At 48.0% G+C, this 22352-nt stretch overlaps 11 protein-coding genes across 11 annotated transcripts; 8 read left to right on the top strand and 3 right to left on the bottom strand.

Annotated features, from left to right (window-relative positions):
* Positions 1 to 4: 4 nt before the first annotated feature.
* Positions 5 to 1416, bottom strand: BKA55DRAFT_546721 (uncharacterized protein; the record flags this gene model as incomplete). The annotated part of the gene is made up of 3 exons (XM_046190950.1): positions 5 to 572; positions 629 to 714; positions 772 to 1416. The coding sequence occupies 3 exons, from the start codon at positions 1414 to 1416 to the stop codon at positions 5 to 7; spliced, it is 1299 nt and encodes a 432-aa protein (XP_046041656.1).
* A 1231-nt stretch (positions 1417 to 2647) lies between these two features.
* On the top strand, positions 2648 to 4638 carry BKA55DRAFT_546720 (uncharacterized protein; the record flags this gene model as incomplete). Its single annotated transcript, XM_046190949.1, has 5 exons — positions 2648 to 3006; positions 3059 to 3369; positions 3423 to 3689; positions 3747 to 4084; positions 4135 to 4638. 5 exons carry the CDS (start codon positions 2648 to 2650, stop codon positions 4636 to 4638), a joined length of 1779 nt encoding a protein of 592 aa, XP_046041655.1.
* Positions 4639 to 5192: 554 nt separating this feature from the next.
* Positions 5193 to 6032, top strand: BKA55DRAFT_529068 (uncharacterized protein; the record flags this gene model as incomplete). Its single annotated transcript, XM_046189046.1, has 1 exon — positions 5193 to 6032. One exon carries the CDS (start codon positions 5193 to 5195, stop codon positions 6030 to 6032), a length of 840 nt encoding a protein of 279 aa, XP_046041654.1.
* Positions 6033 to 6491: 459 nt separating this feature from the next.
* On the top strand, positions 6492 to 7770 carry BKA55DRAFT_656899 (uncharacterized protein; the record flags this gene model as incomplete). Its single annotated transcript, XM_046197469.1, has 2 exons — positions 6492 to 6870; positions 6932 to 7770. 2 exons carry the CDS (start codon positions 6492 to 6494, stop codon positions 7696 to 7698), a joined length of 1146 nt encoding a protein of 381 aa, XP_046041653.1. The 3' UTR covers positions 7699 to 7770.
* On the bottom strand, positions 7755 to 9227 carry BKA55DRAFT_585762 (uncharacterized protein). The gene is made up of 2 exons (XM_046194495.1): positions 9048 to 9227; positions 7755 to 9004 (listed from the first exon to the last, which is right to left on the bottom strand). The coding sequence occupies exons 1-2, from the start codon at positions 9126 to 9128 to the stop codon at positions 7889 to 7891; spliced, it is 1197 nt and encodes a 398-aa protein (XP_046041652.1). The 5' UTR covers positions 9129 to 9227; the 3' UTR covers positions 7755 to 7888.
* Positions 9228 to 12398: 3171 nt separating this feature from the next.
* BKA55DRAFT_628122 (uncharacterized protein) lies at positions 12399 to 13767 on the top strand (the record flags this gene model as incomplete). Its single annotated transcript, XM_046196891.1, has 4 exons — positions 12399 to 12484; positions 12604 to 12876; positions 12921 to 13064; positions 13113 to 13767. The coding sequence occupies 4 exons, from the start codon at positions 12399 to 12401 to the stop codon at positions 13372 to 13374; spliced, it is 765 nt and encodes a 254-aa protein (XP_046041651.1). The 3' UTR covers positions 13375 to 13767.
* A 252-nt stretch (positions 13768 to 14019) lies between these two features.
* On the top strand, positions 14020 to 14952 carry BKA55DRAFT_529182 (P-loop containing nucleoside triphosphate hydrolase protein; the record flags this gene model as incomplete). The annotated part of the gene is made up of 2 exons (XM_046189056.1): positions 14020 to 14052; positions 14101 to 14952. The coding sequence occupies 2 exons, from the start codon at positions 14020 to 14022 to the stop codon at positions 14950 to 14952; spliced, it is 885 nt and encodes a 294-aa protein (XP_046041650.1).
* Positions 14953 to 15810: 858 nt separating this feature from the next.
* BKA55DRAFT_257325 (S-adenosylmethionine decarboxylase) lies at positions 15811 to 17885 on the top strand. The gene is made up of 3 exons (XM_046185408.1): positions 15811 to 15868; positions 15920 to 16740; positions 16873 to 17885. Exons 2-3 carry the CDS (start codon positions 16213 to 16215, stop codon positions 17695 to 17697), a joined length of 1353 nt encoding a protein of 450 aa, XP_046041649.1. The 5' UTR covers positions 15811 to 15868; positions 15920 to 16212; the 3' UTR covers positions 17698 to 17885.
* A 92-nt stretch (positions 17886 to 17977) lies between these two features.
* Positions 17978 to 18453, top strand: BKA55DRAFT_585726 (H/ACA ribonucleoprotein complex subunit 3). The gene is made up of 2 exons (XM_046194494.1): positions 17978 to 18331; positions 18384 to 18453. Exons 1-2 carry the CDS (start codon positions 18157 to 18159, stop codon positions 18392 to 18394), a joined length of 186 nt encoding a protein of 61 aa, XP_046041648.1. The 5' UTR covers positions 17978 to 18156; the 3' UTR covers positions 18395 to 18453.
* Positions 18454 to 19897, bottom strand: BKA55DRAFT_585725 (Nin one binding Zn-ribbon like-domain-containing protein). The gene has a single exon (XM_046194493.1). It carries the CDS (start codon positions 19796 to 19798, stop codon positions 18461 to 18463), a length of 1338 nt encoding a protein of 445 aa, XP_046041647.1. The 5' UTR covers positions 19799 to 19897; the 3' UTR covers positions 18454 to 18460.
* Positions 19898 to 20529: 632 nt separating this feature from the next.
* On the top strand, positions 20530 to 22349 carry BKA55DRAFT_585724 (uncharacterized protein). The gene has a single exon (XM_046194492.1). The coding sequence runs from the start codon at positions 20943 to 20945 to the stop codon at positions 22209 to 22211; it is 1269 nt and encodes a 422-aa protein (XP_046041646.1). The 5' UTR covers positions 20530 to 20942; the 3' UTR covers positions 22212 to 22349.
* The last annotated feature ends 3 nt before the right edge of the window (positions 22350 to 22352 follow it).

Genomic DNA, 22352 nt, shown 5'->3' with positions numbered 1-22352 from the left:
ACCATTATCCAGCAGCACAAGGCTTTATATCTAGGAACGCCATCTTCTGGCTTGATAGTAGCAGTAAGCCTTCCTGTTCAATCCTCTCCAGCGCCTCAGCAACCAGATGCATAACCTTTTTCTGCCTTTCAAATTCATTTGCACGCCAGATTGTAGTGTATCTACCAACTGCGCCAATGATCCAATCAACAGAAGACGCTGAGGTCGATAGGTCAACTGATTTAGCCTGTATGAGGGAGCTGCATTCGTCCAGGCACTCTTTTAGATCTTGCAGTTTGGAGTTGACATCATTGATGTTGGAGATGGTAGCTTCTGCGACACCCTTGAGCGTTGTGATCTCATTCTCTACCTGGTTAGCCTCCAAGATTTGCTTTTGGTAGAGTTGATGCGTCGATCTACGTGATGAGATATCGCGCTGGTACCGCGAGACTAGGACTTGCAAGTTGCGCTGCTCCGCCTCGAGGTTCGCGATTGCTTGCTGGTCTTGGGATATTTCGCTGTTCAAGGTGGACACGTTGGATTGAAGGGCGACAATCTCGTCTTTCAGATCCGATACACGAATTCCCTTGTAGCTATACAAATTAATTAGCTCTCTACGTCTGATAATCTGTGCAGTGGGTCTCCTCACCCTGCAAACCCAGCTCCAGCTGCTGCCAGTCCGAGAGATGCCCCTGCAGTGAAAGGTGCAGCCATGAGGCCGATGCCGGTCAATAACTATCTTTAGTTAAGTAAAGACCTCTAGGATTGGATTGCCAATGCTATTGTACGTACCAGTCCTACGCCTGCTGATTCCTTTTTGCTTTCACGTCGTCTGTGTGTCTCTGCAATTTGACCATTCTTTTGCGAAATCTCACGATCAAGCTGTTCTTTTCTGGTCCTCTTCTCAGTCGCCTGGCTAGTCTTGATGCGGATTTCCTCTTCCTTAGCCCTAGCCTTCGTTTGTGTCTGCGCCAGGATTGTTTCACTGGAGCTCAGCGAGCTCTCCGCCTGGCTAGCGAGTCCTTTTGCTTGCGACTGGCATTCGTCCAGCAGATCATCCTGGGCCTCAACATCCCGTTCGACGTCCATCACGCGGTAAGTGCAGTCCATGGTGCACTGCAGCGCGCTGTCTGCTGACGCCTGAGCTTGGCCTAGAGAAGCAACAATGCCATTGAGAGATCTGCCCAGACAAGAAATCTGAGGGGCAATGTCAATGGTTGTTTCAGGATTTTCAGCATCTTCGAGCAATATGAGGTATGAGCTCATCTGTACTTTGGTTTGCTGAATTTGGATCAGACTCTTCTGAAGAGAGGAACGAACAGCGGCGACCTCGGTAGCGACGCTATTCTTTGAACTGACATCAAGGGCATTGAGTCGCTCCCTAGCAGATTGAAGTGAGTTCTGTATCTTGGAGACGCTATTGGAGAGGCTCTCCATTGTCGCAATTTGAAGTCTTAGGGTAGTGGAAAAGCAAATAATAACAGCTACGCTACAAATTCCACGTAGCAATGGGCTGTATATGAGAGTAAATCAACAGGGAAAAGCGCCTGACTTGATGAATCAGTCTAACATGCAATATGTATCACAATAGATATTCAGATGCTACCGTTGGTCTAATAACTCATTGGTTTAATAAGGTTCAAGGTTTCAGCTGCCTACCGTGTGTCTTCATTTCAGCATTGGTGGCTTCTAGACCAACCGGATCGTCACAGGTTCGAGACCGCTACAACATTGTCAGGCTTCAGCTGTGGCACGAACGCGCATGATCTCAGTCAATGAGTGAAGTGTTTATTGGCTGTATAAATGCAGCCATGCCAATATATTGACTGCCTTGCATGGTGCGGCTGAGTATGGCGTTAACTAAGTCTCGATGCAAGACGGACAAACATCATGGTAGTGAACAGCTTCACAGTTCATACACAGAGGATGTTTTGGTTTGGTGAGACTCGAGACATACAAGTTACGAATTTGTTGAGTGCTGCAGTTGATTGGATGATACAAAACGCCCATGCAGCAGTGTTTAAGACATGCTGGTGAGGATTATCATAACTTTGACGCTACTGCACAGGCGTTTTGTATTATCCAATCAACTGATACAAAAACGCCCTTGCAGCCGTCAACTTGAAGTGAACGCACAAGTGGACGGCATGTCACCTGTAAAGTCCGTTACGACTCGGACACTGTGATTTTCTTGTTCTGGTTTAGCTACATCTGCCAACTCGCATGTGTCGGGGCTGTGAAGGTTACAAAACGGAAAGTAAACTAAGACTTTTTGTGAAGACGAGGAACAAACGCGTCAGCCAGGAACCGCCTCTCACAGTCGTGGTGATGATTTGTGGCACTGTATCTTCCTCTCGAGATATTAGATGTGGAAGCCTTGTGCAGGCTGCTGATCTGATTTCCTGTGCAGTATGTGATATAGGTTATGGCTTGCATGGATGGTCTGATAGTCTCTGGGTCTAGAATCGCCCTTGGCTGATATGGAATGCTGGAGGCTCGAGCGTAAGCGAACCGTGAATAAGGCGAATTACCTTTCCCAAGAGCCGCAATCCAGTTCAAGGAACCACCTCACGATAAAAGACAGAATCGCCCCTCTCTGGAAATTATGAATAACCCAAACCTCCAGAGGAAGGCATCTTGGGAACCGTCACCGCTTTATTCACACATAATGACTTTTGACCAAGGCCAAAGAACAATGGCCAGCGGCGCAGACTATCCGTCTCAACAGGAGGACGTTAGTCAGCCGTCAGCCTTCGGAGTTGGTCAATCCGACTACGACCACAAAGCCCAACAGCGAGCTAACTATGCTCTTGCCCTTCAAATGTCATGTCGAGATGTCGTTCAGACCATCAAGGCAAGTGACCTACTCATGAGCAACGAATGGGCAAAGCCCCTCACGCACGCCCCCAACGCCATCTCCATTATGGCTCTGTGTCTCAAAACAGCGGCTGTGCGAGAGGCTGCCAACATCAAGGTGAGGGACAAGGCGGTCACGGACGAGACCGGGAAGATCATTGGTCTGCTCCCGTAAGTTGTCTTGCGTCCGCACTGAGCTATGAATGGCTGAACGGAAATCAAGGTCAGAGTATTTTCGTACAAACTTGCAGCATTGTGCGGACATCGGTAGACTGGCCTTCCTCGATGCGCAGAAACGCATGAACAACCTCCAAAGTGTCGCCCGCAGCATGATCGCCCCTGAGGGCACCATCGCTTATATCATCGATTTACTGAGCGATCTGGAGGACGCTCAGGATAATCTTCCTGGAGCTATGAAGAGACTGGAAACTAATGCTGAGAACTTCAAGGCCGATGCCGAAGCTATCACCAAAAAGTTTGAGTACTGGGAGAGGGTGATCATGCATCTTCTCAAGAGCTCGCAAGATGCGGGGTGTATGTCCATGCACAGTTGCTGTCCCATGGTTTAATTGCTAACAGTCGGTCAGCGGCGACAGAAGAGAAACGAACTCAAAACACAGTCGATGCTGTAAAGGCAGATGCAGAGAGGCTCACAAGAGAGAGGGAGGAAGAAGATGCCAAAAAGGCCATCCAAGAGCAGCAGAAGCTGCTGCAAATGGCACGGAAAGAGGTTGAAGAAGCGCAGCGAAGACTGAATGTGCTTCTTGATCGGGCACCTATTGAGGAACCATCCGCATGGGCCGACATGCTGCACGCGCGGGAGCTCGTTCCAGATCGACCAGCACCAAGCCGCGGTATGTAGAAACTTACGTGCAACTGTAGCCAATCATGTGCTGACACTTTTATTGTAGGAGAAAAGGGTGCGTTCGCCAAAGGATGGGGATATCTGTTCGGCGCCAGTGACAGCGAGGTCGCGGCAGAGAACAAGCACCGCAAGGAACATGTTGAGGGTATTGGGAATGAAAGACAGGCCTATATGGCCAAAGCAGCAGAGCGTCGTGAGATGCAGAGACGGATGGCGCAGGCCCAACTAGACGAAGCCAGAGGAAACGAGACGAGGCTCTGGGAAGAGTTGAACAAACAGGCCGAAAAGCTCTCCATCAGTCATCACAGCCTCACCAAAGCTAAACACGATTTAGCAAAAACTCACGCCGAGCTTGAGCGTCTGGGCTCCGAGAAGATTGAGCTAGTATGTTTTGTTTGTCCTTTCTTGAATGCGCATACTAATGGGAGAAACAGGAGCAGATTATGAAGATTCTCGAGGAGTCCATGCGTCGATTAACAGAGCTAAAGAAGGAAGTCGAGGAGATGGCATTATTCTTCAGCCGAGTGCAAACCGTCATCACCACGACTGTTAGCGAGAACTTGCAGAGTTTTCTGAATCCGATTCAACGGGTCTTGGACAAGGGAGACAGCGTTGACAAGATCCGGGAGAGAAGCAAGCAGAACTTATTGAGAAACGCATTTGAACTGCAGGGGCGCTTCTCGGCTACCGCAGACGTGGCTAGCATGTACGTCCTCGTGTCGAATAAATACATCCGGCCGGGGATCAATCAGATGGAGCAGCTGGCGGCTATGAATGATGCCGACTTTGAGCGCGGAAAGGAGGAATTCAGGGAGTGGTGCGATAGTGCGGCGGAGGATATTGTGCGCATCACTGACGGTGAGCAGTCCAAGATGGCAGAGAATCTGACAAAGAGTGTTGAAGTTCTAAGTCAGAGGGCTATAACAAGTGCTTTATAAGATAGAAGGCCTATTAAACATAAGTAATATTTTTATTCTCACCTTTTTTATTGCGGAAACCCTTGTCAGTTGCTGCTAAGGTCCAAGGCTCTATAAGCGTGCTACATCCCGGTTTGTCGCGTTGGTCGTCGGAGCTTGAGCAAAGCTTTTTGAGCCTTACTGAAAGTGGAACTCAATGTCAATCGCATGAATCATTCCGAGTTATCAGGGAGGCTAAGATTACATTGTGACATCTTTTGATTGAGAAGGCAGCTACCGCTGACTACTCTCGTCTTGGCATGGGGATTCCGATCGGACAATGCGGCCGCACGTTTCGTACTAGACAACAAAGTGCGGACTACGTCCGAGTCCAGGGATTTTCAGCGAATTCGAGTCCCTTCTGTCTGATTCGCCATTGCTTTATTAGCACATGTCCCCCTGGGTACTGATACTGCTACAACCATATCGCCAGATTTCTCAGCACCAGCACGGTCGCTGAACCAAGTTCCCATTGATTGCTACGAATTTGGTCATCTGTCTGTACCACTTGCTCAACACTATCAAATATCGACAACATGGCACTCAGAACATTGATTGTTGGTGGAACAAGTGGAATCGGCCTGGCCATGGCCCACCACATCGCTGCAGCCTCCCCCCAAGCTCTCGTCACTGTCTGCGGTCGCACCAAACCTGCCAACCTACTCTCAAACATTCAGTTCTCACCAATCGAAGCTACGTCTATGCGTGGGATCAAGCAATGGGCAGACAGCTTCAAAGACACGCTCGCAGGGTGCCCTATTGACTTACTCGTCCTGTCGCAAGGAACTTCCAACTTTGCCGGCCGTGACGAGACCAACGAGGGGATCGACCGCAAAATGGCGCTTCACTATTACAGTCGGCAACTCATTGTCCGTGAACTGACTCCAGTTCTCAAACGGGATGCAAAAGTTCTGTTCATCTTGAATGGCAAGGAAGGTTCTCCGGCTCATATCAACTGGAACGACCTGGACCTCAAGACAAGCTACTCTATGAGCACGGCTGCTCAGCAGTCTGCGACTATGCTCGACATCATGGTCCAACATTACGCCGCCGTGCAGCAAGGGAGCGACAGACGACATTATGCACACGTGTATCCGGGCGGAGTCTTGACTGGCCTTACAAGAGCCTGGCCGTGGTACATGAGAGCAGGAGTCAAGATGGTTGGCCCCTTGATCGCTGTGAAGCCTGAGACGTGCGCTCAGCTTCTCCTAGATAATCTTGACAAGGTCACAAGCGCAAGAGAGAAGGATGGGTATTTCTGGAGCAACATCAATAGCGATGGGAGTGTCATCAAGGACAAGACCGTCTGGAGCCAGGACCAAATGAAGTATCTAGCCGAACATACATGGAGAACTATCGATACCGCTCTTAGTTAGTGGCAGGCACTATTTTGAGGCTCATTTATCTATCATATTCGTCTCTTGGACATCGCAGGTGGCTCTAACTTGGCCGACTAAGTAGCTAGAATTGACACAATTCCAACCAAACTTTGTGAGCCATAGTACCATTCACGACCATACACAGGCCTTGCGGACTTGTCAAGAGACCGAAACTCTAAAGACTCGTGGACTTTTCAGCCAAGTCCGCCCAGAAGCGCAGGTATATTCCTCGCATCCGAGATTCCTTTGGTCGGATGTCCCGGATATGGGTCTTCGGCCGCCTTTCCCGCACACCGCGTGTCGCTATACCTATAGACGAGATGAGCCTCTGTAGTCGTGAAACAAGGTTAATACTCAACATATAAGAGCGCTGACTGGTCTTGACAATTATGATTCTGCACTCATTCCATCATCCCAATTCGCATCAGCAAGACGCCACTGGAATTCAACACCGCCATGGTTTCCGCCAACCTGACTCTTCCCGCCACTATGCGGGCTCTCCTGTTGACAGGCCTATACAACGTTACCGTCCAGGACGTTGCGGTTCCGAAGCTTGCGGCCCCAACTGACGCCATCGTCAAGTTGACCACCGCTGGTATATGCGGGTCAGATCTTTATGCCTATCGAGGATTCTCCCCGGACCAGGACCCTTATGTTCTTGGACATGAGGGTATTGGCTATGTTGTACAAACCGGCAGTGGCGTTTCTAGCGTCTCTGTCGGAGACTACGTTGTCATTCCTGACAATTTTCACCACGGACAGCTGGAGATGCAGCCTACGTTTCCAATATCCTATGGAGGCGGGGTGCAATCTCCCGGCGTATCAGGACTCCAAGGTAGGACAACCCATCGCCTGACTGAATACGTTAGAATAGTGCTGATTTTCTCGGAATCTAGCGGAGTATGCTATTGTCAAGGCTGCCGATGCTAATCTATTCCGCCTTCCGATCCACCGGAATGAGACCAATGAAACCCTGGAGCAGAGTTTTCTGATGACAGGAGACATCTTTTCCACAGGATGGGCAGCGATCACCTGGTCTGGCTTTGAACCAGGTGATTCAGTGGCCGTCTTTGGCGCAGGTCCTGTCGGTCTGATGGCAACATACAGCGCCCTACTACGCGGCGCCTCTCGCGTCTACACAGTAGACCATGTCCAAGAACGTCTCAACGTCGCCAAGTCCATCGGAGCGATACCTATCAACTTTGCGGAATCCGACCCAGTCACCCAGATCCAGAAGCTTGAACCTGCTGGTGTGAAGCGAGCTGTGGACTGTGTTGGTCTGGAGGCTCTCAATAGCAGCCTCGCGTTTGAACCATCCATAATCGTTCAACAGATGGTGAATGTGACCGGTTTTGAAGGAGGACTAGGCCAAGTCGGCGTACATGCCTATACACCTGGCACTCAAGCCGCTCGAGACCATCCACAGCTCAGTGCTGACATCACTTTTCCCGCCACAAGCTTCTGGACCAAGTCACTTCGGCTGCAGGCTGGCATTGTGCAGCCCTATCGGATCGCGCCACAGCTCATCAACCTAATCTCAAGTGGCGTCGCAAATACGAGTTTCATAACGACAGCGGTGATTGACATTGAGGATGCGCCTCAATATTACGAGCGGTTCAACCGTACGGAAGAGGTCAAGGTCCTGATCTCGTTCTCTCGCTGATTCTCTTGTTACAACCCTCGCGGTTACACAACAGGACTTAGCTCTCTTAGAGTCATCCCGTTTATATTTTGTCCATAGGCAAAGCATAACGCCACCCGTTCAGTTAAACAATCCTGTATCAAAATAAACACTCAAGCATTTAAATGATATCTATTTCCCGTCTGGAATTATCTATAGCTATGCATGTTCATTAAATCGTAATCTGCCCATCCTCCTTTCTCATCCTCTGCAAACTCTCATCGTCAACCCTCCAAACACCTTTCGTCTCAAGATCATGAAGCTTCCATTTTGTCCCTTGGGCCAATTGATGAAAAGCTTGATGCTCATCACCTGGTAAACTCCGAAACAGCAACGGCTCCCATGATTTTCCATGTAACTTCTCCTCTCTCCTCTTTTGTCTTTGCGCCTCTTCAACTTCATGCTTCGCGTGAGATGCATCCCTGTAATTCCCTTGCTCCAGAGCTGATATAACTTCTCCCCATGCACGTCTTGACTCTCGTGGATCTTGTTCTTCTACTGGATCGATATGCATGTCTGCAGATGTTTCTGGGTCGACTGTATATGTTTCCACCAACTTTCCTTTGCTGTCGGTAATCTTCCATCCGTCGCTCCAGACTCCAGATAGCTTGTAGCAATGTTTCTTGGGCTCATCTTTGTGATACACCCTCGCCTCGAAACAATTTCTCTTGCCTCGGAATAGACCAGCACCAGAAAAGTCAATTTCCGAGACGTATCCAGAGCTTGAGATGATTGTATATGTGCCGATGATCTCTGGGTAAAGACAAGCTGATAGGAAACCTCGCACAGTGACATCCGTCAGAGGAACCAGGTAATCCTCATCAAACTTGTCGAGGTGTATCACGGCGTGTCCCATTTGTCGAATATTGATGTTTCCATTAAAGGTCATCTCAACTCGTCCGTAACCATCCGCTCTTATTCCATCTGCAGAAATATGCATCGCAGTAATTGGTGGATGATGGCTAACCTGCTCAACTACCAATTTGGTATCACTGTCTCCCTCACTCCAAGAGGCAAGGAAGAGTTCACCAAGAAAAGCATTGAGAGGTTTCTTGATGCTGACATTTGGAGCGCCTGCAACATACAATTGACTTCGAAGACCTGCCAAGAACAATTGCAAAACTGAAAGGCTTCGTTTCGCTGGATCGAGTTCTTTTGTTGGTGCTGTGAAAAGTAAAGGTTTCTTTGCCCAACTTCCAGGATTCTCAACAACTGAAGATGGTGCTAGAAAGAATGGTGGAGCTGTGACATTTGCAAGATCCAAATCACTTTTTAATGATGATAGAAACTAAACAGTTAGTGGGAATCATGGCTGTTGATTGGGTACATACCTTGGCCAAGTCAACGAAACGTCTGCCCATTGACTTGGAGTCATCGTGAATAGTTCTTTGAGTCTTTGAAATCGGTTCCATTGTGTTTGCAATTACTCTACTACCGTTTCTTGGGAATGTTTCTCTCTTATATAAATACTCCAAGACTCTCGTCTCATCACATGCTTCAATTGCGTTTCAACACAGCCACGTCTCATTAGATCAAACTCGCTACGACGTCAAGTCGGCCGCCAAAGTTTCAATGCCTGTCGCTTGAAAGTCTGACCAATCAGAGGGCACTCGGAAGCTGAAATCATCCGAATTTTGAAACGGGAGAATTGATTGCCGTCGGAAACTCGAACTACCGGTGACCAGTCTCAAATTGTTCTAGCTCACACGTCATCCTTGAATAATCGGGATTTGTTTCTAGAATTGATGGTAGATTACATCGAATCCAATGACAGTTGGCTTCATTGTCAGACAGAATTTGAGCATGTGACAATGCATTTGGACTGTCAACTCTGCTGTATTGAGCCACATAAATCTGGATTTCACGCACTGACGAAAGCAAAAACAGAGCTTATTTCATCATCTCCGCTAGCAATTGTAATGTGACGACTCGTCCGTAGGTAAAGCGTCCAAGCGGAGTAATCCTGTGCAACTCTACTATCTCTGCCTCGTGATGACTACACGATGGAGGATTGATGGCGTCAGCATTCGAGCCTCGTCGTAATTCAAGCAGGAACTTACACGGAAACCGGGAGAGTAGCGCTCTCAATATTGCCTTGATCCTAGCGATCCCTATTCATCCTTCTTGTACAGTGATCTCGTGACAGAGTTCTCAACTCATCTCTTTTTGTACTGATTAACTCTGAGTATAGATAAGCTTTCAGCCACAAAGCTCAGCCCTCCGCGTTGACATCATCTAACGTCTCAACAGTTTTAGCGCTGTTCTTCGTCATTATTAAAATTGGTCTACCGGACTTGAAAATGTCCACACATCTACTCTGCTCATCACGTAATCTAGCTTACTGTTAAGGCTAAGATATCTCGAGTTTTCGGGCATTTCAAAGCAGAAACAAAGCTGTAGATCATCCCCTTACGACGTTCAGTGAGTGGCAGATATACGAGCTCTATGGGTCCAATTTTACTGTTTCTCTTCCAGCTTCTCTACCAATTGTAGCAGTTGAATTTTGGAGATCAATGGAGTCCTTGACAACGTCATTCTTCAGTCGTCAGAGCGGTTGAAACGGCAATCTCCAGACTTCCGGATAGTGATGTCTCCGAGATCCCTTCTTTTGGGAACGGCAATTCTAACTCAAATCTCAAGTCAAGCTTTCGGCAATGGGGCTCGGCAGCGTAGTTATCGATGTCACTACCCCAATTCACAGCCGTCAGAGGCTTGAGTCAATTAGTCTATCTACCCTATCGAGAGTATCTTGTAGTAACCAATCGGCTCAACAGACCCAACCGTATTTCCGAGCTCTAATCCGACCGTCGGACAGCAACCCGATCAACCTGCCGTGACGATCATCGACAATGCCCTCTTAGTAAAGAACTTTTGTCAGTATTGTCTTGGCTTAATCTTTCCTGAATCTCTGCAAATGACATTCACCAACCTTGTTGGCAGATCACTGGGGTATTCCAGTTCTATCCCCACAGCCAAGCCACCTTGGACCCTCAAATTGCTTCATCCATCAAACAATGAAGATCATGGTTCAATTGACCTACCCGCGGGTACGTTCTTGGCAGGTGCTCCTTCCTCAATGTTTCCCTGATTTAAGCTTAGAACAAGGTTGGCCAATGATCAATTGGTTACATCCAGATCTGGACATATTTCCCAATTCAGTAATCCCAGCATAGCCCGTATGGTGATGCTGGGCTCGCGCATTGTATCACGTCGAGATCCTGCTTATCGTTACAGATACCCGACTCATCAGCTGCGCCGAGTTTGTACCATCATACGTCAGCACTGCGCTCACGTAACCTCCGCCCTAAATCATGCTAACCTCCATCTAATTCATACCTCCACAGTGTAGATGTGTAACCTCCAGACATCGTGGATCATCGGAACTTTTCAGTACAATGACGTGCGTCGATACCAAGATAAGCTTAATCATTCCTTTGTCAATGTTTCATACGCGTCAATGAGTCAAGCAATTCTCCCACTCAGCCACCATTCACTAAAAAGATCGGCGTTGCTGACTCGTCACAGCGACGACGATCCTGATAAGAACGCCAAGTCTAAATACTATTCACATACCTATGTATCACCAACCGTTAGTTACACAATTGATAAGGTTGGTTTTACGCTTATTATCCACGAGGACGTGAAACTGCAGGAAGCCTGATACTTCCATTTCGGACTCCGATTACGCGGCTACGTTGTACATGGGAGTAGCCTACGGATATCCCGCTGAAAACTTGGCGATAATTATTGTAATTGCCAAGGTGTGAACAAATGGGGAGGAGAAGATCAACTTGGAGAAGAGGTAGTGAGTGCCGATCATTCATCCAACCACTCACGGAAAGTCATTTTAAGGCTAGATCTAGATAGCTGAAATGTAGATTCCCCTGTGGCGACAAGTGCCGTGATCCACACTTGCGGGCGGGAAAGGCTTACTTGGCCAGATCAACAAATCAAGGAAATGTTTGTGACACAAAACATGACAATGATTGCACAATGTTTCACGGTCGCTCTGTTCCTTCACATACTAAAAATTTGCAAAAAGCAATGCATACGCAAGGGTAATGAATAGTTTAATTACTAGGCTCAACCGAACGGTTGGGTTGTTATCAGGCAGTTATATGACAAGGATCTAAAACCCCAGACTCCCACACAGACTTCTCCCCGAACATCTCCCCTCAAGATTACGGCTCCGGAGTCGTGACGGGGGACAAGCCCCGACTTGGCACGGGACGAGTATCCACTCAATAAGCGTGCTCACAGCCTCAATGACCCGTTGTAATATCGCCTCGCCCTTGGCAACAAGCAAAAAGAATGTCGCAAACTAAACTCAGCAGGGAGTACCTTGTAGATAGGTGCCCGATCTCGACTGCAAGACAAATCTGAGATCCAAACCAATTAAAAAGTCTAATCCACCTCGTGTCTAAGCCTGAATGTTTCCCAACTTCCCCTATTCAGGCCAAGACGGGATCTCACTGACTAGAGGCTCAACAAGGGATCGCCGTTCTTGGGCATCTTGGCAAGGAACACCAAGAAGGGAATTGCGCGTCACATTGAATAGATTCAGAGATAGCGGGTCTGTACTCCATATCACAAAGTCATGGCTGTAATGATTCAGGGCTGTGCACAAGTATAAGGATGTCTCCCCTCCTCCAGTTTTCACAAGATTCATCTCTACAAACAAAATGGCTTCATTATTTCGACGACAGGATCCTGACCCGGAGCTATGTATGAAGTATGCTCACTTTGCTTCTCATATGGTACGATGGCAGTTCAAGATTATTTACTGGACCATGTTTGTGTCTAATTTACTGGTCTTGTTTATTGCTTCATGGACATATATCCGGTGAGTTTGCTGGGACATTTGAATATTTGATCTAACAAAAACAGTGGTCAAGCAGCTATAGAAAAGCTTGCTCATAATCCCAAAGCACGAACGAAACGGATACGACAGTCGGTCATGATGTGTCTTGGGTGTGTCTCTGTCTCAACAGTCATCGTTGTTATGGAAGCGTATTCCATTCTAGCTCTTCAGTTTTGTGATGGCGAAGACCTCATCTCACTCTACTGGTCTACCTGGACCATGATCCAAGTCGGTTCTTTGATTGCAATGATTGGTATCATTCTTGCACTGGCACATACCCTTCGTGGGAGACAGCATCCGTGAGTTCTTCTCGTCTATCATGTTACACTCGCTGACGGTTCAGACCATGGGCACTTGCATTAGGTACACCCGTTCTTGTGATCGCCGGATTTCTTCATCTCTTCCACGATTGCACAAAGAAGCGAATCCGAAGTCATCGTCGAAGAAACGACTTTGATGATAGCATGGGGCCTCCAATGAGTCAGGCGTAAGTTCCCAGTATCGCTACTCAGAATGTCTAGACTAACACAATCAGTAACACAATTTCGGTCAACCCCGATGAAGAAGAAGACATTGAATACAAAGCACAAGTAATTGGACTTACATTCGATGGTGGTCCAATCATTCGATACACAGATGCTGTACCCGAAACTTTGCCTGAACATGCTGAACTATTGGGATACTGTGCACAGAGCAAGCCTATTGTCATGTGTAAACGTGAGACTGTTCAATTTCTGATGGACTCTCCAGCTCGAGTACCACCATCAGCATCACCAGCTTTTCGCAAGGGTAACTGAGACATTCCGTTTCGGACCTTGCAAAGCTGAGGCATCCAACGGCCGACAGGGATGAGATAAGAGTTGAGCGTCAAAGCACGCCAAGACAAGGGAGATGCGCTTTGACTTTATGCGTTGTTGTCGCCTGAACTAGCAGGCATTATTCTTGGGTTTCTTGAGTTACTGGGTTTGCTTGGGAGTTTGTTATAGATACAGGATAATGGCGGTGGACATCAAACAAAAAGGAGGAATGGGATTGGGGCATGGTTTGGTGTCATGGCGGACGGAAAGGCTTCATGATACTGAAGATAAGATACCCTGAGCGATAAGATAATAAATGGATTTTGTACTTGCATAATTCGGTGCATAAAATGTGCATCTCATCGAGATCGTCGGTGATGTCAGCGATGATCTTTGATCGGCTAGCTTTTCAGTTTGACCGATGACGGAGTTATTTCTTATCGATAGCGGGGTGAATGCCCCTCATCGCCGGTTCGGCCAATGTTTTGATCGGCTTAGTAAATAGCTTTCAAATCAGAGGCAATCAACGTGAAGGTTTCAGACCACGAACACTTTATTCACATACCACGCGCGAGACTCATTCAACACCGTTACCTTCGTCAGCGACTTATCTGACACATTCAACACATCTTGACGACATCCACAATGGGCCTCACAAAGGTCAAACACATCATCCTGGTATGTTACCCTACGCTCGCTTGCTTCAAGCTATTACTGACCAAACAGGTCCTCTCAGGCAAAGGAGGAGTAGGCAAATCTTCAGTCACAACACAATTAGCATTGTCGCTCGCTTCAGCTGGTCATTCAGTCGGTATTCTCGATGTCGATTTAACCGGTCCTTCAATCCCCCGCATGCTGTCAATCGAAGCCTCAAAAGTCACCCAAGTACCAGGAGGATGGGCGCCAGTATTGGTACACGAAGGGGACTCAGACAAAGGTCTCGGATCTCTACACGCCATGAGTTTAGGCTTTCTTCTCCCAGAGCGAGGCGACGCAGTTGTTTGGAGAGGACCAAAGAAAACAGCAATGATTCGACAATTCCTCAAAGACGTACTCTGGGATGAAACCGACTTTTTACTCATCGACACACCACCCGGAACAAGCGACGAACATATATCCCTCGCCGAAACGCTACAAAAAGACGCATCACCCGGTCAAGTCGCGGGCGCAGTAGTAGTCACAACACCCCAAGCCGTAGCGACAGCAGACGTACGAAAAGAGCTCAACTTTTGCACCAAGACGAATATCCGGGTATTAGGAGTCGTGGAAAACATGAGCGGTTACGTGTGTCCGCATTGTTCCGAGTGCACCGACATATTTGGATCAGGAGGAGGGAAGAGCATGGCGGAGGAGTTCAAGGTTCCGTTCCTGGGGAGTGTTCCTATGGATGCGCAGTTCATTTCTCTGGTTGAGGAAGGTAAACGACCGATTTATCCGTCTGGTACGACGGTGAATGGGAAGGATATTTCGGGGACAAACGGTGAGGGAGAGGGTTTGGTTGATAAGTACCGGGATTGTTCATTGTTTCATGTTTTTAGAGATATTACAGAAAAGGTCATGACAAACGTGGCTAATTAGCCAAGATATCCACTCGTCGAGATCAGGCAATTGACCGTTGACTGTCTGTGTCTGTCTTGAGTCCGTGAGTGTCTCATCACAAGCCAACATCTTCAACGGATTGACTCTCATGCAAGCATTCGAACAAACTCATAATTGGCTCACTGCACCATAGACACAGCCTCTTCAAACGCCTGCATCTTCTCTTCCAAGAAAGTTACAATGACGAAACTCGTGTGGCCGACATTGCAAGGATCCTCAAGCCCTGCCCCACCAAACCCAACCGCCAACCCAGTAAAATCACCCTCTCCCCTCCCAAAAAAGCTCAGCGCGGGTGGAATTTTTCTCTCTCTCGTAAAAAAACTTCCTGTTTTCGGCCCAGAAGCCGGGGACACGCTCTGCTTCCCCGGGTCGTGGCACTGTACACAGCGAGGTCATTGTACCTCTATTGGGCAGGATTTGACGAGTTGGACTACGTAGCTCCCACTAAACTGTACCTTACAGCAAGTTGGGTAGAGGTGGGCTAAATAGCACCGCCTTATTGAGACCTTAGCACATTGGATCGGGATGATAGAAATTTACTCTACTCACAAAAATAACCCAACCCCTCCCACTTCGTGAAAAGACCCAAAATTCTCTCACCGACAGAGTAACATAAACAACAAGCATCAGTTACTTGTTCTTTGGCATTCCATCTGTTATTCTCCTGTCTATTCACCTCTTTTGTTTTGTTTTGCCTCCTCGCATCCATCCTCTGCTTCGCTCACTGCTCACGCGACCGCAAACTTGGACTCAAGTTCAATGTCGAATAAACGCGTCTAATCTCTTCAGCAACCGACGGTTCTTTCGATACCGTCACTGACCTTTCTTGGTTTCTTTACTGGGCTTCTATGCGGCCGACGGATCTTCTGCGCTTCCTCTTCTCTCGACCTTCCAAGTATGATTCACTCGCACATCACATATTCAGACCACGGCTAACAACTGTCAGGCCCCGATAGCACCCCTTCAACGAGCCATCTACCGATAAACACGTCTTCCAAATAACCTTGACTGCCACAATTCAGTCACAAGAGTTCTACCACTTCATCCGCTCCCGACCCCCCTAACGTCCCCGAGGCGTTACCCCCGATCGATCGATTGCTGCTGGCTCCGCCAGCATCTGAACAAGTCCCCGTACCTGTGGGCCTACTCTCTCAAACAGACGCCGCATAGTCTGTTTGAGCGGCAGCTAGTGCTCCGCGGACTCTGCCACCGGGCAAAGAACACTGACAAACCGCCGCCATGACCTCCGTCCCCTACAACTGCACCTTTTCGCCTGCTTCGGCTACACCTCATCTCACAATCAACCATGATGTAGCTGCCGACCTCGACTCGACCAACGCTTTTGAAGGTCCCGAGAAGCTTCTCGAGGTTTGGTTCGCTCCTAGCCCGACGACTCTACCTCCTACTGCTCCTGTCAATGGTCTGAAGGCTGTTCCAGCTGATACTTGGGTTCCCATGCTTGATATGGTCAATTGCAAGGTCTTGTCTGTTCTTGAGAGTGAAATGATGGACGCTTATCTTCTCTCCGAGTCGAGCATGTTTGTCTTTCCTCACAAGATCATTCTCAAGACTTGCGGAACCACTACTCTTCTTCTCGGCCTTCAACGAATGCTTCACATCGCTGCTCAACATGGATTCCCTTTCCATAATGCCAATTCGGCCGACGACATTCAAGCAGCAGCGACTCCGTACCGAGTATTCTACAGTCGCAAAAACTTTTTGTTTCCTGAGAAACAACAAGGACCCCACCGCAGCTGGAAACAAGAGGTCAAGTATCTCGACGACATGTTCGACGGAGGTAGTGCCTATATGGTAGGCAAGATGAACGGCGATCATTGGTATCTGTACCTCACCTCACCCAACCAGCAAGCCCTCACACCACCTCGTACGCCCGGTGAGGTCGAAGGCACCAAGATCCCCGTCGGAACATCCTTCAATGGAGTTCCAGGCAGTTATCACGACGAGACGCTCGAAATCCTCATGACGGATCTTGATCCTGAAAACGCCAAGCAGTTTTATCTGTCGCACGCGAGTGCGGTCGCCAGCGACAAGATGGCTGCAGAGGCAAATGATGCACGCAAGGAAGCCATCAACAGCCTTGGAGGGCTTGCCGAGACTGTTGACGAGGTTGATGTTTTCGCGAATGAAGACGACACCATGCTCGATTCAATTGAAGCTCTGACCACTGAGGGTCACGCATTGGGAACTGTCGTCTCGGAGAGTTGCGGCCTCTCCAGCGTTTACCCAACCAGCAAGTATCCCGATGCACGAGTCGACGCATACCTCTTCAGCCCCTGCGGTTTTTCGGCTAATGGAGTCGTCCCTCCTGAGGCTGGAAAGGGTGAGCATTACTTTACAGTTCACGTCACCCCCGAGCCTCAGTGCTCTTTCGCTTCATTTGAGACCAACGTCCCTGGTGGTCAGAGTGGACGTAACACGACTGAGATCATTGAACATGTTGTCGACATCTTCAAGCCCGGTCGTTTCAGCGTCACTCTTTTTGAAGCAAAGGGTGCAGCTCAGAACCCATACTGTATGGGCGATGATGATTCCAACAATTGGGCTGCTAAGCGTCTTGTTGATCCTGTTCGAGGATACAGACGCATTGATCGTATTGTTCACGATTTTGAGGACTACGATCTTGTCTTTCGCTTTTATGAACGTGAAGGATGGGCTGGAACTAAGAGTGCTCGTGTTGGAGAGCCTATTAGTCCTACCAAGTGAGCTTGCATTTGTCATTTGGTGTCAATTGGAGGATGCGATGGATGATGCCTGTCATTTCCGAGTGCATAGCATGATGCTTGAGCTTTGTCGTTCCTTTGAAATAGTTTCGCTCTCTGAGCTTATCGTTCTTTTGAACATGTATTTTGAATTGATCAATTTTGCGACAACTTTTGCAATGCCACTGAGTGATGCCCTGTGATGATCAGAACCTAAAATTAGTGCATGCACGCTAAATTAAGCCTGTACCTTGAGGGTGACAAAATGTCTGAAGTGACAGTCTGTTGGCTGTGTCACGTATTTTGTCCCATCTCACCCCAGTCAAAGTTCATTGCTCTGCTGATAACGATAAGCCTTCCACGTGATCTCAGCCCCGTCAAAAAATTCTTTGCTCAATCCGCTCTACCAAGCAAAGCTTCAAGCATCACCAAAACCTCACAAACAATCACATCAACCGCCAAAATGCATCTCATGTACACCCTCGACGCTCAAGGCAATCGCCTCTACACCCTCAAGAAGGTCGCTCAAGGACAAGTCACCAAGTCCGCTCACCCTGCGCGTTTCTCCCCCGATGACAAGTGGTCGCGCCAGCGCGTTACTCTCAAGCGACGATTTGAGCTTCTCTTGACTCAACAGAGTGCGTTCTCTCCTCGTTCTCACCCTCAATTTGCTTACTGACATGGTTTTAGAGGAACAATAAATCACATGACGGGCGTTACGGTTCAGTTTGGGCGTTAGACTAAAAGTCTCAATACAACTTCTACTTCTAGTGTTTCTTCTTCGAGTTTACATTTCGTCCGGCTCCAACACGAATCTTTTGACCGCCTCCTGCACGATGACCCGTTAATAAATCGGGCAAATAATCCTGATCCATGGTATCCTTCTTCCTCTGACGTCTCTGTTCCTCCCCCGCCCTCGTAAACTCCTTCTGATCCTCCGCCAAGATGAGATTATTTCCCCAACCATTTTTGCCGCCTGCATTTTTAGGAAGACGACCATTCGCAGATCCGTGAACAGGCTTGGGAACACTGTAGACATTTCCACGGTTATTCCACTGAAAGTTCTTCTTGAGGTGGATCTTGAAGTTGCCGTGCTCATCGGTTGAACAGCTTACTCTGTTGAGAGTAGGTTGACCGCAAGAAGGACAGAATTGCTTGTTCATTTCTTTTGTGATTTTGAAGCAGCCGTGGCAACGGAGAACCCAGTTCTTGAGATGTGTGATTCGTGCGAGGGATGGTGCGACGAGGTTGAGGTTCATTCGGAGAGCGACGTTTTGCATGGCGTAATCGGATGTGAGAACGGCGGCTTGAAGGGTCTTTTGAACGGGCGCTGAGGGTGTCGCTCCAGTGTCTGCTGCTTGGTGTTTCTTGAGGTTTGAGGGTGTGATCCAGCCGCCTTCATCATCGGATGCTTCGCCATCGGATGCTTCTTCAACAGCTTCAATTGTTTCATCGGCCTTTTCGCCCGCAAGCGCATTCTCTGCGGTCGCGTTTTGGATGGCGGTCTCTTCGGTGACATCTGTGACATCTGTGTCCTTCGACTCTGGCTCAGTGACAGTCTCTGCAACAGCTTCCTTTGCCTCTGTAGACTGACTGGACTCGCCGATAGGCTGCTCAACAGGGTTCTCGATTGTCAGGTTGTCAACAGCCTTCTCCAGAGACTCTTCGACCTTCTCAGTCTCTGCCTCAGCCTTCACGTCACCTTCAGCAGGCTTGTTTGGCTTTCCATTCAAACCCTTCTGACCAGGCGTCTTTCTCAATCTCCAATCACCTCCATTTCGCTCACACTCCAACTCATACCCCAACGCCAAAACGTCAATATCAGGCTTGCTCAAAACAGCCAAATCTCCTGTTCTTCTTGCAAAGTCCCGAATTACCTTGACACTTTCGGGGTTCGGCGATCGTAGGGTGATGAAAGGTAGAAGAGTCGTCTCTACTCGTGCTCGTGTGGCAGCATCTCGAATTTCGGAAATAATGCAGGGAAGTGTGTAGAGTTGTTCAGCTTTCGCTCGGAGAGTATTCGCGGGAGGATCGTTCTTGATGAGAGGACCTGTATCAAGTACAAGGCTGTGAATAGGCTTGTGAGCCGTTGCGTCTGAAGACATGATGATGTTTACCCAATGTTTGGGGATTTAGATTGGCGATAATTTCTGTGGTGTTCATCGCGGGGCAAACTTTGGAATTTTTGGATAAGATAAGAGATAAGATAAGCTCTGTCATAACACGTGCATTGACCTGGCAGCCATCTGGGTAAGGTGAGTTCATCGAGGTTCACTTCTTGTGCATAACGTGTATTATTAATTATTGCTGTCAAACTGGTATCGCCATGAATTGACATGTTGCTATTGAACCAACATTCGTGCATATTGCGCTATAGCCTATTGTCATAGACAACCGAATTGACATGAAGGGCGTCACAGGTTTGTCTTGACAATGACTGTTCACAGGGCGTAGTCGACATGACAGGTGGTGGATTAATAATGGAGAATGCCGTCAAAACTTACCGTGATGGTCTCGGAGGGTCACCCGAGGAAAATAGTTTGATCTCGTTTAAATCTGTGGCTTTTTTCGGTGTCTGTGACTCGAATTATTAAGGCGTGCTATTTCTGCCGACTTCGGATTCAGCCGTAAGACGGGGAATAGATGATGATGAACCTGACAAATGTAAGATGAGAAACAAGTGCAAACTTAATGAATGAATGACAGCAACGAAGCTAGACAACAGTTGAGACGATACAGAATGAAGATTGTCACAGAAACTGAAAACTTCTCATCACTCGATTTTTACGTACAAGACCCCGCTGTAAATTTCCAGTGGACATCTACAGAACATCTCCAGTGGGTCCATCTCCAAATCTCCAATTCTGAGTCCAAGATGAACATTTCTTCAAAACTTATCAATCGGATAAACGGGTGTAAGCACGTCCTCGCAATGACGAAAAATAAGCTTAGCTTTACACGGCTTAAATTTCCGCTTAAAATGACTACGCCATGATCATTTCCAGGCCGGGGTCGGATCGGATGTCACCATTTTTTTACATGCGCCCTACAACATGTCAACAAGCTAGGGATGGTATGGATGGATGGATCAGTCAATGGGTCAATCACAACAGGGCGCAGAGGAACAGAGTCAAAGATATAAATCCTTGGGTGTCAGCTGAGTTGGATTTTGGTCAATAATCCTCATCACTCTGAAGTCTTATAGCTTCATCTTGGACCTCTCAACCTTGAACCTCATCAGAAGCTACAATGGCAGCCAAGGTTCCATCGTTTGTTGACGTTCAAGTCACAAAACTACCCATCACTCCCCCAGAGTATGAACATCTCGGCATCCACCGAAACGGAAGCATTCATCCTTGGGGTTCAGCACATGCATTGGCATCCACTTTGAAAGGAAAAATGACCAAAAAACCAGAGGTCCAAATCCTCATCAATGGTCACTTCAACTCAAAGGTGTACACCACCAACTCGGAGGTTTCTGGCGTTGTCAACATTACACCTGCTAGAAACACTCGTTTCGATCGACTTGACATTTCTCTTGATGGACTCAGCGAGACACGAAGGGATGGTCCTGACATGACACACATGACATCCCATCGATTCCTTCGACTAGAGATGCCAATCGACCAGTATCCTGCTTCTGGGGTCCTTGAAGCTGGCGTCACTTATACATTCCCATTCATCTTCAACATCCCAGCTCATCTCTCCTCCAAAGCGTGCTCCCACAAGACCAACTCCGAAGACGTCTGGGAACGACACATGGCATTGCCTCCAACGCTCGGTGGCTGGGAAAAAGACGACATGGCACCTGATATGGCACGAGTAACATATAGCATCCAAGCCTATGTTCTCACGCGAGCTAAGCAAGGTTTCAACATTGCTCTCGGCAACTCCCATACCATCAACGTCATGCCAACATCTTTCGAAGAGCCTCCCCTGAACATTACCGAGCGAGACGATCTATACAAGATTGAAAGGTCCAAGAAGGTCAAGAAGAACATATTTTCCGCATCTCAAGGTCGAATCTCCGCAGTGGCTGCACAACCAGCTGCAATTCATCTCACGAAAGAAGGCTACGAAGCCAGCGGATCTTCAATTCCCATCAGTCTTACTTTTGAACCTTCTGCCGCTGATGTAATTCCCCTGCAATTTACGTCCGCATCACTCAAGATTCAAGCTCATACTTGGTTCCGCGATCAACCAATGATGAACCTACCAACACAAGGATCTCAGGTTGCCAACTTTGGATACCCATTCTCAGTGTCTCTACCAAAGGCCTCTCCCAAGGTCCAATGGACTCAGAATGTTGATATGGCAAGCACCAAAGATTCACCGGTTTTTCACACAGCTACAGTTGAAGTTCCCTTCAAGTTACCTACTGCCGACAAAATGTTTGTCCCGACATTTCACTCCTGCATTATTTCACGAGCATATACGGTCAAGATCGTTTTGGAGGGCGATGTCAAGATTGACTTGACAGTCCCTGTTCAAGTGGTTATGGGAACACCCGATGTCTAGGGAACTTTCGTTAGTGTTGTTTTGGGCTAGTTTGGCGTTTTCGGAATGCTCCAGTTTGATGAGAGATGAAAGATATCCAGGCGAGCATTATCCGATAGAGTTAGATTTATTAATAGTAATTGTTTGTCATGATCCATTGCC

The sequence above is a fragment of the Fusarium redolens genome (assembly GCF_020744475.1).
Source record: "Fusarium redolens strain MPI-CAGE-AT-0023 chromosome Unknown BKA55scaffold_31, whole genome shotgun sequence".
Taxonomy (NCBI): Eukaryota; Fungi; Ascomycota; class Sordariomycetes; order Hypocreales; family Nectriaceae; genus Fusarium; species Fusarium redolens.
The sequence above is the reverse complement of the archived record's forward strand: the minus strand, read 5'-3'. Positions and strand labels throughout refer to the sequence as shown.

Coding starts and splice junctions, on each gene's coding strand:
- BKA55DRAFT_585762 (XM_046194495.1), bottom strand. CDS start 9,128: ATGGAACCGATTTCAAAGACTCAAAGAACTATTCACGATGACTCCAAG. Junction 9,005..9,047: donor GTTTCGTTGACTTGGCCAAG/GTATGTACCCAA, acceptor CTAACTGTTTAG/TTTCTATCATCATTAAAAAG.
- BKA55DRAFT_257325 (XM_046185408.1), top strand. CDS start 16,213: ATGACCTCCGTCCCCTACAACTGCACCTTTTCGCCTGCTTCGGCTACA. Junction 16,741..16,872: donor ACCGCAGCTGGAAACAAGAG/GTCAAGTATCTC, acceptor ACGCCCGGTGAG/GTCGAAGGCACCAAGATCCC.
- BKA55DRAFT_585726 (XM_046194494.1), top strand. CDS start 18,157: ATGCATCTCATGTACACCCTCGACGCTCAAGGCAATCGCCTCTACACC.
- BKA55DRAFT_585725 (XM_046194493.1), bottom strand. CDS start 19,798: ATGTCTTCAGACGCAACGGCTCACAAGCCTATTCACAGCCTTGTACTT.
- BKA55DRAFT_585724 (XM_046194492.1), top strand. CDS start 20,943: ATGGCAGCCAAGGTTCCATCGTTTGTTGACGTTCAAGTCACAAAACTA.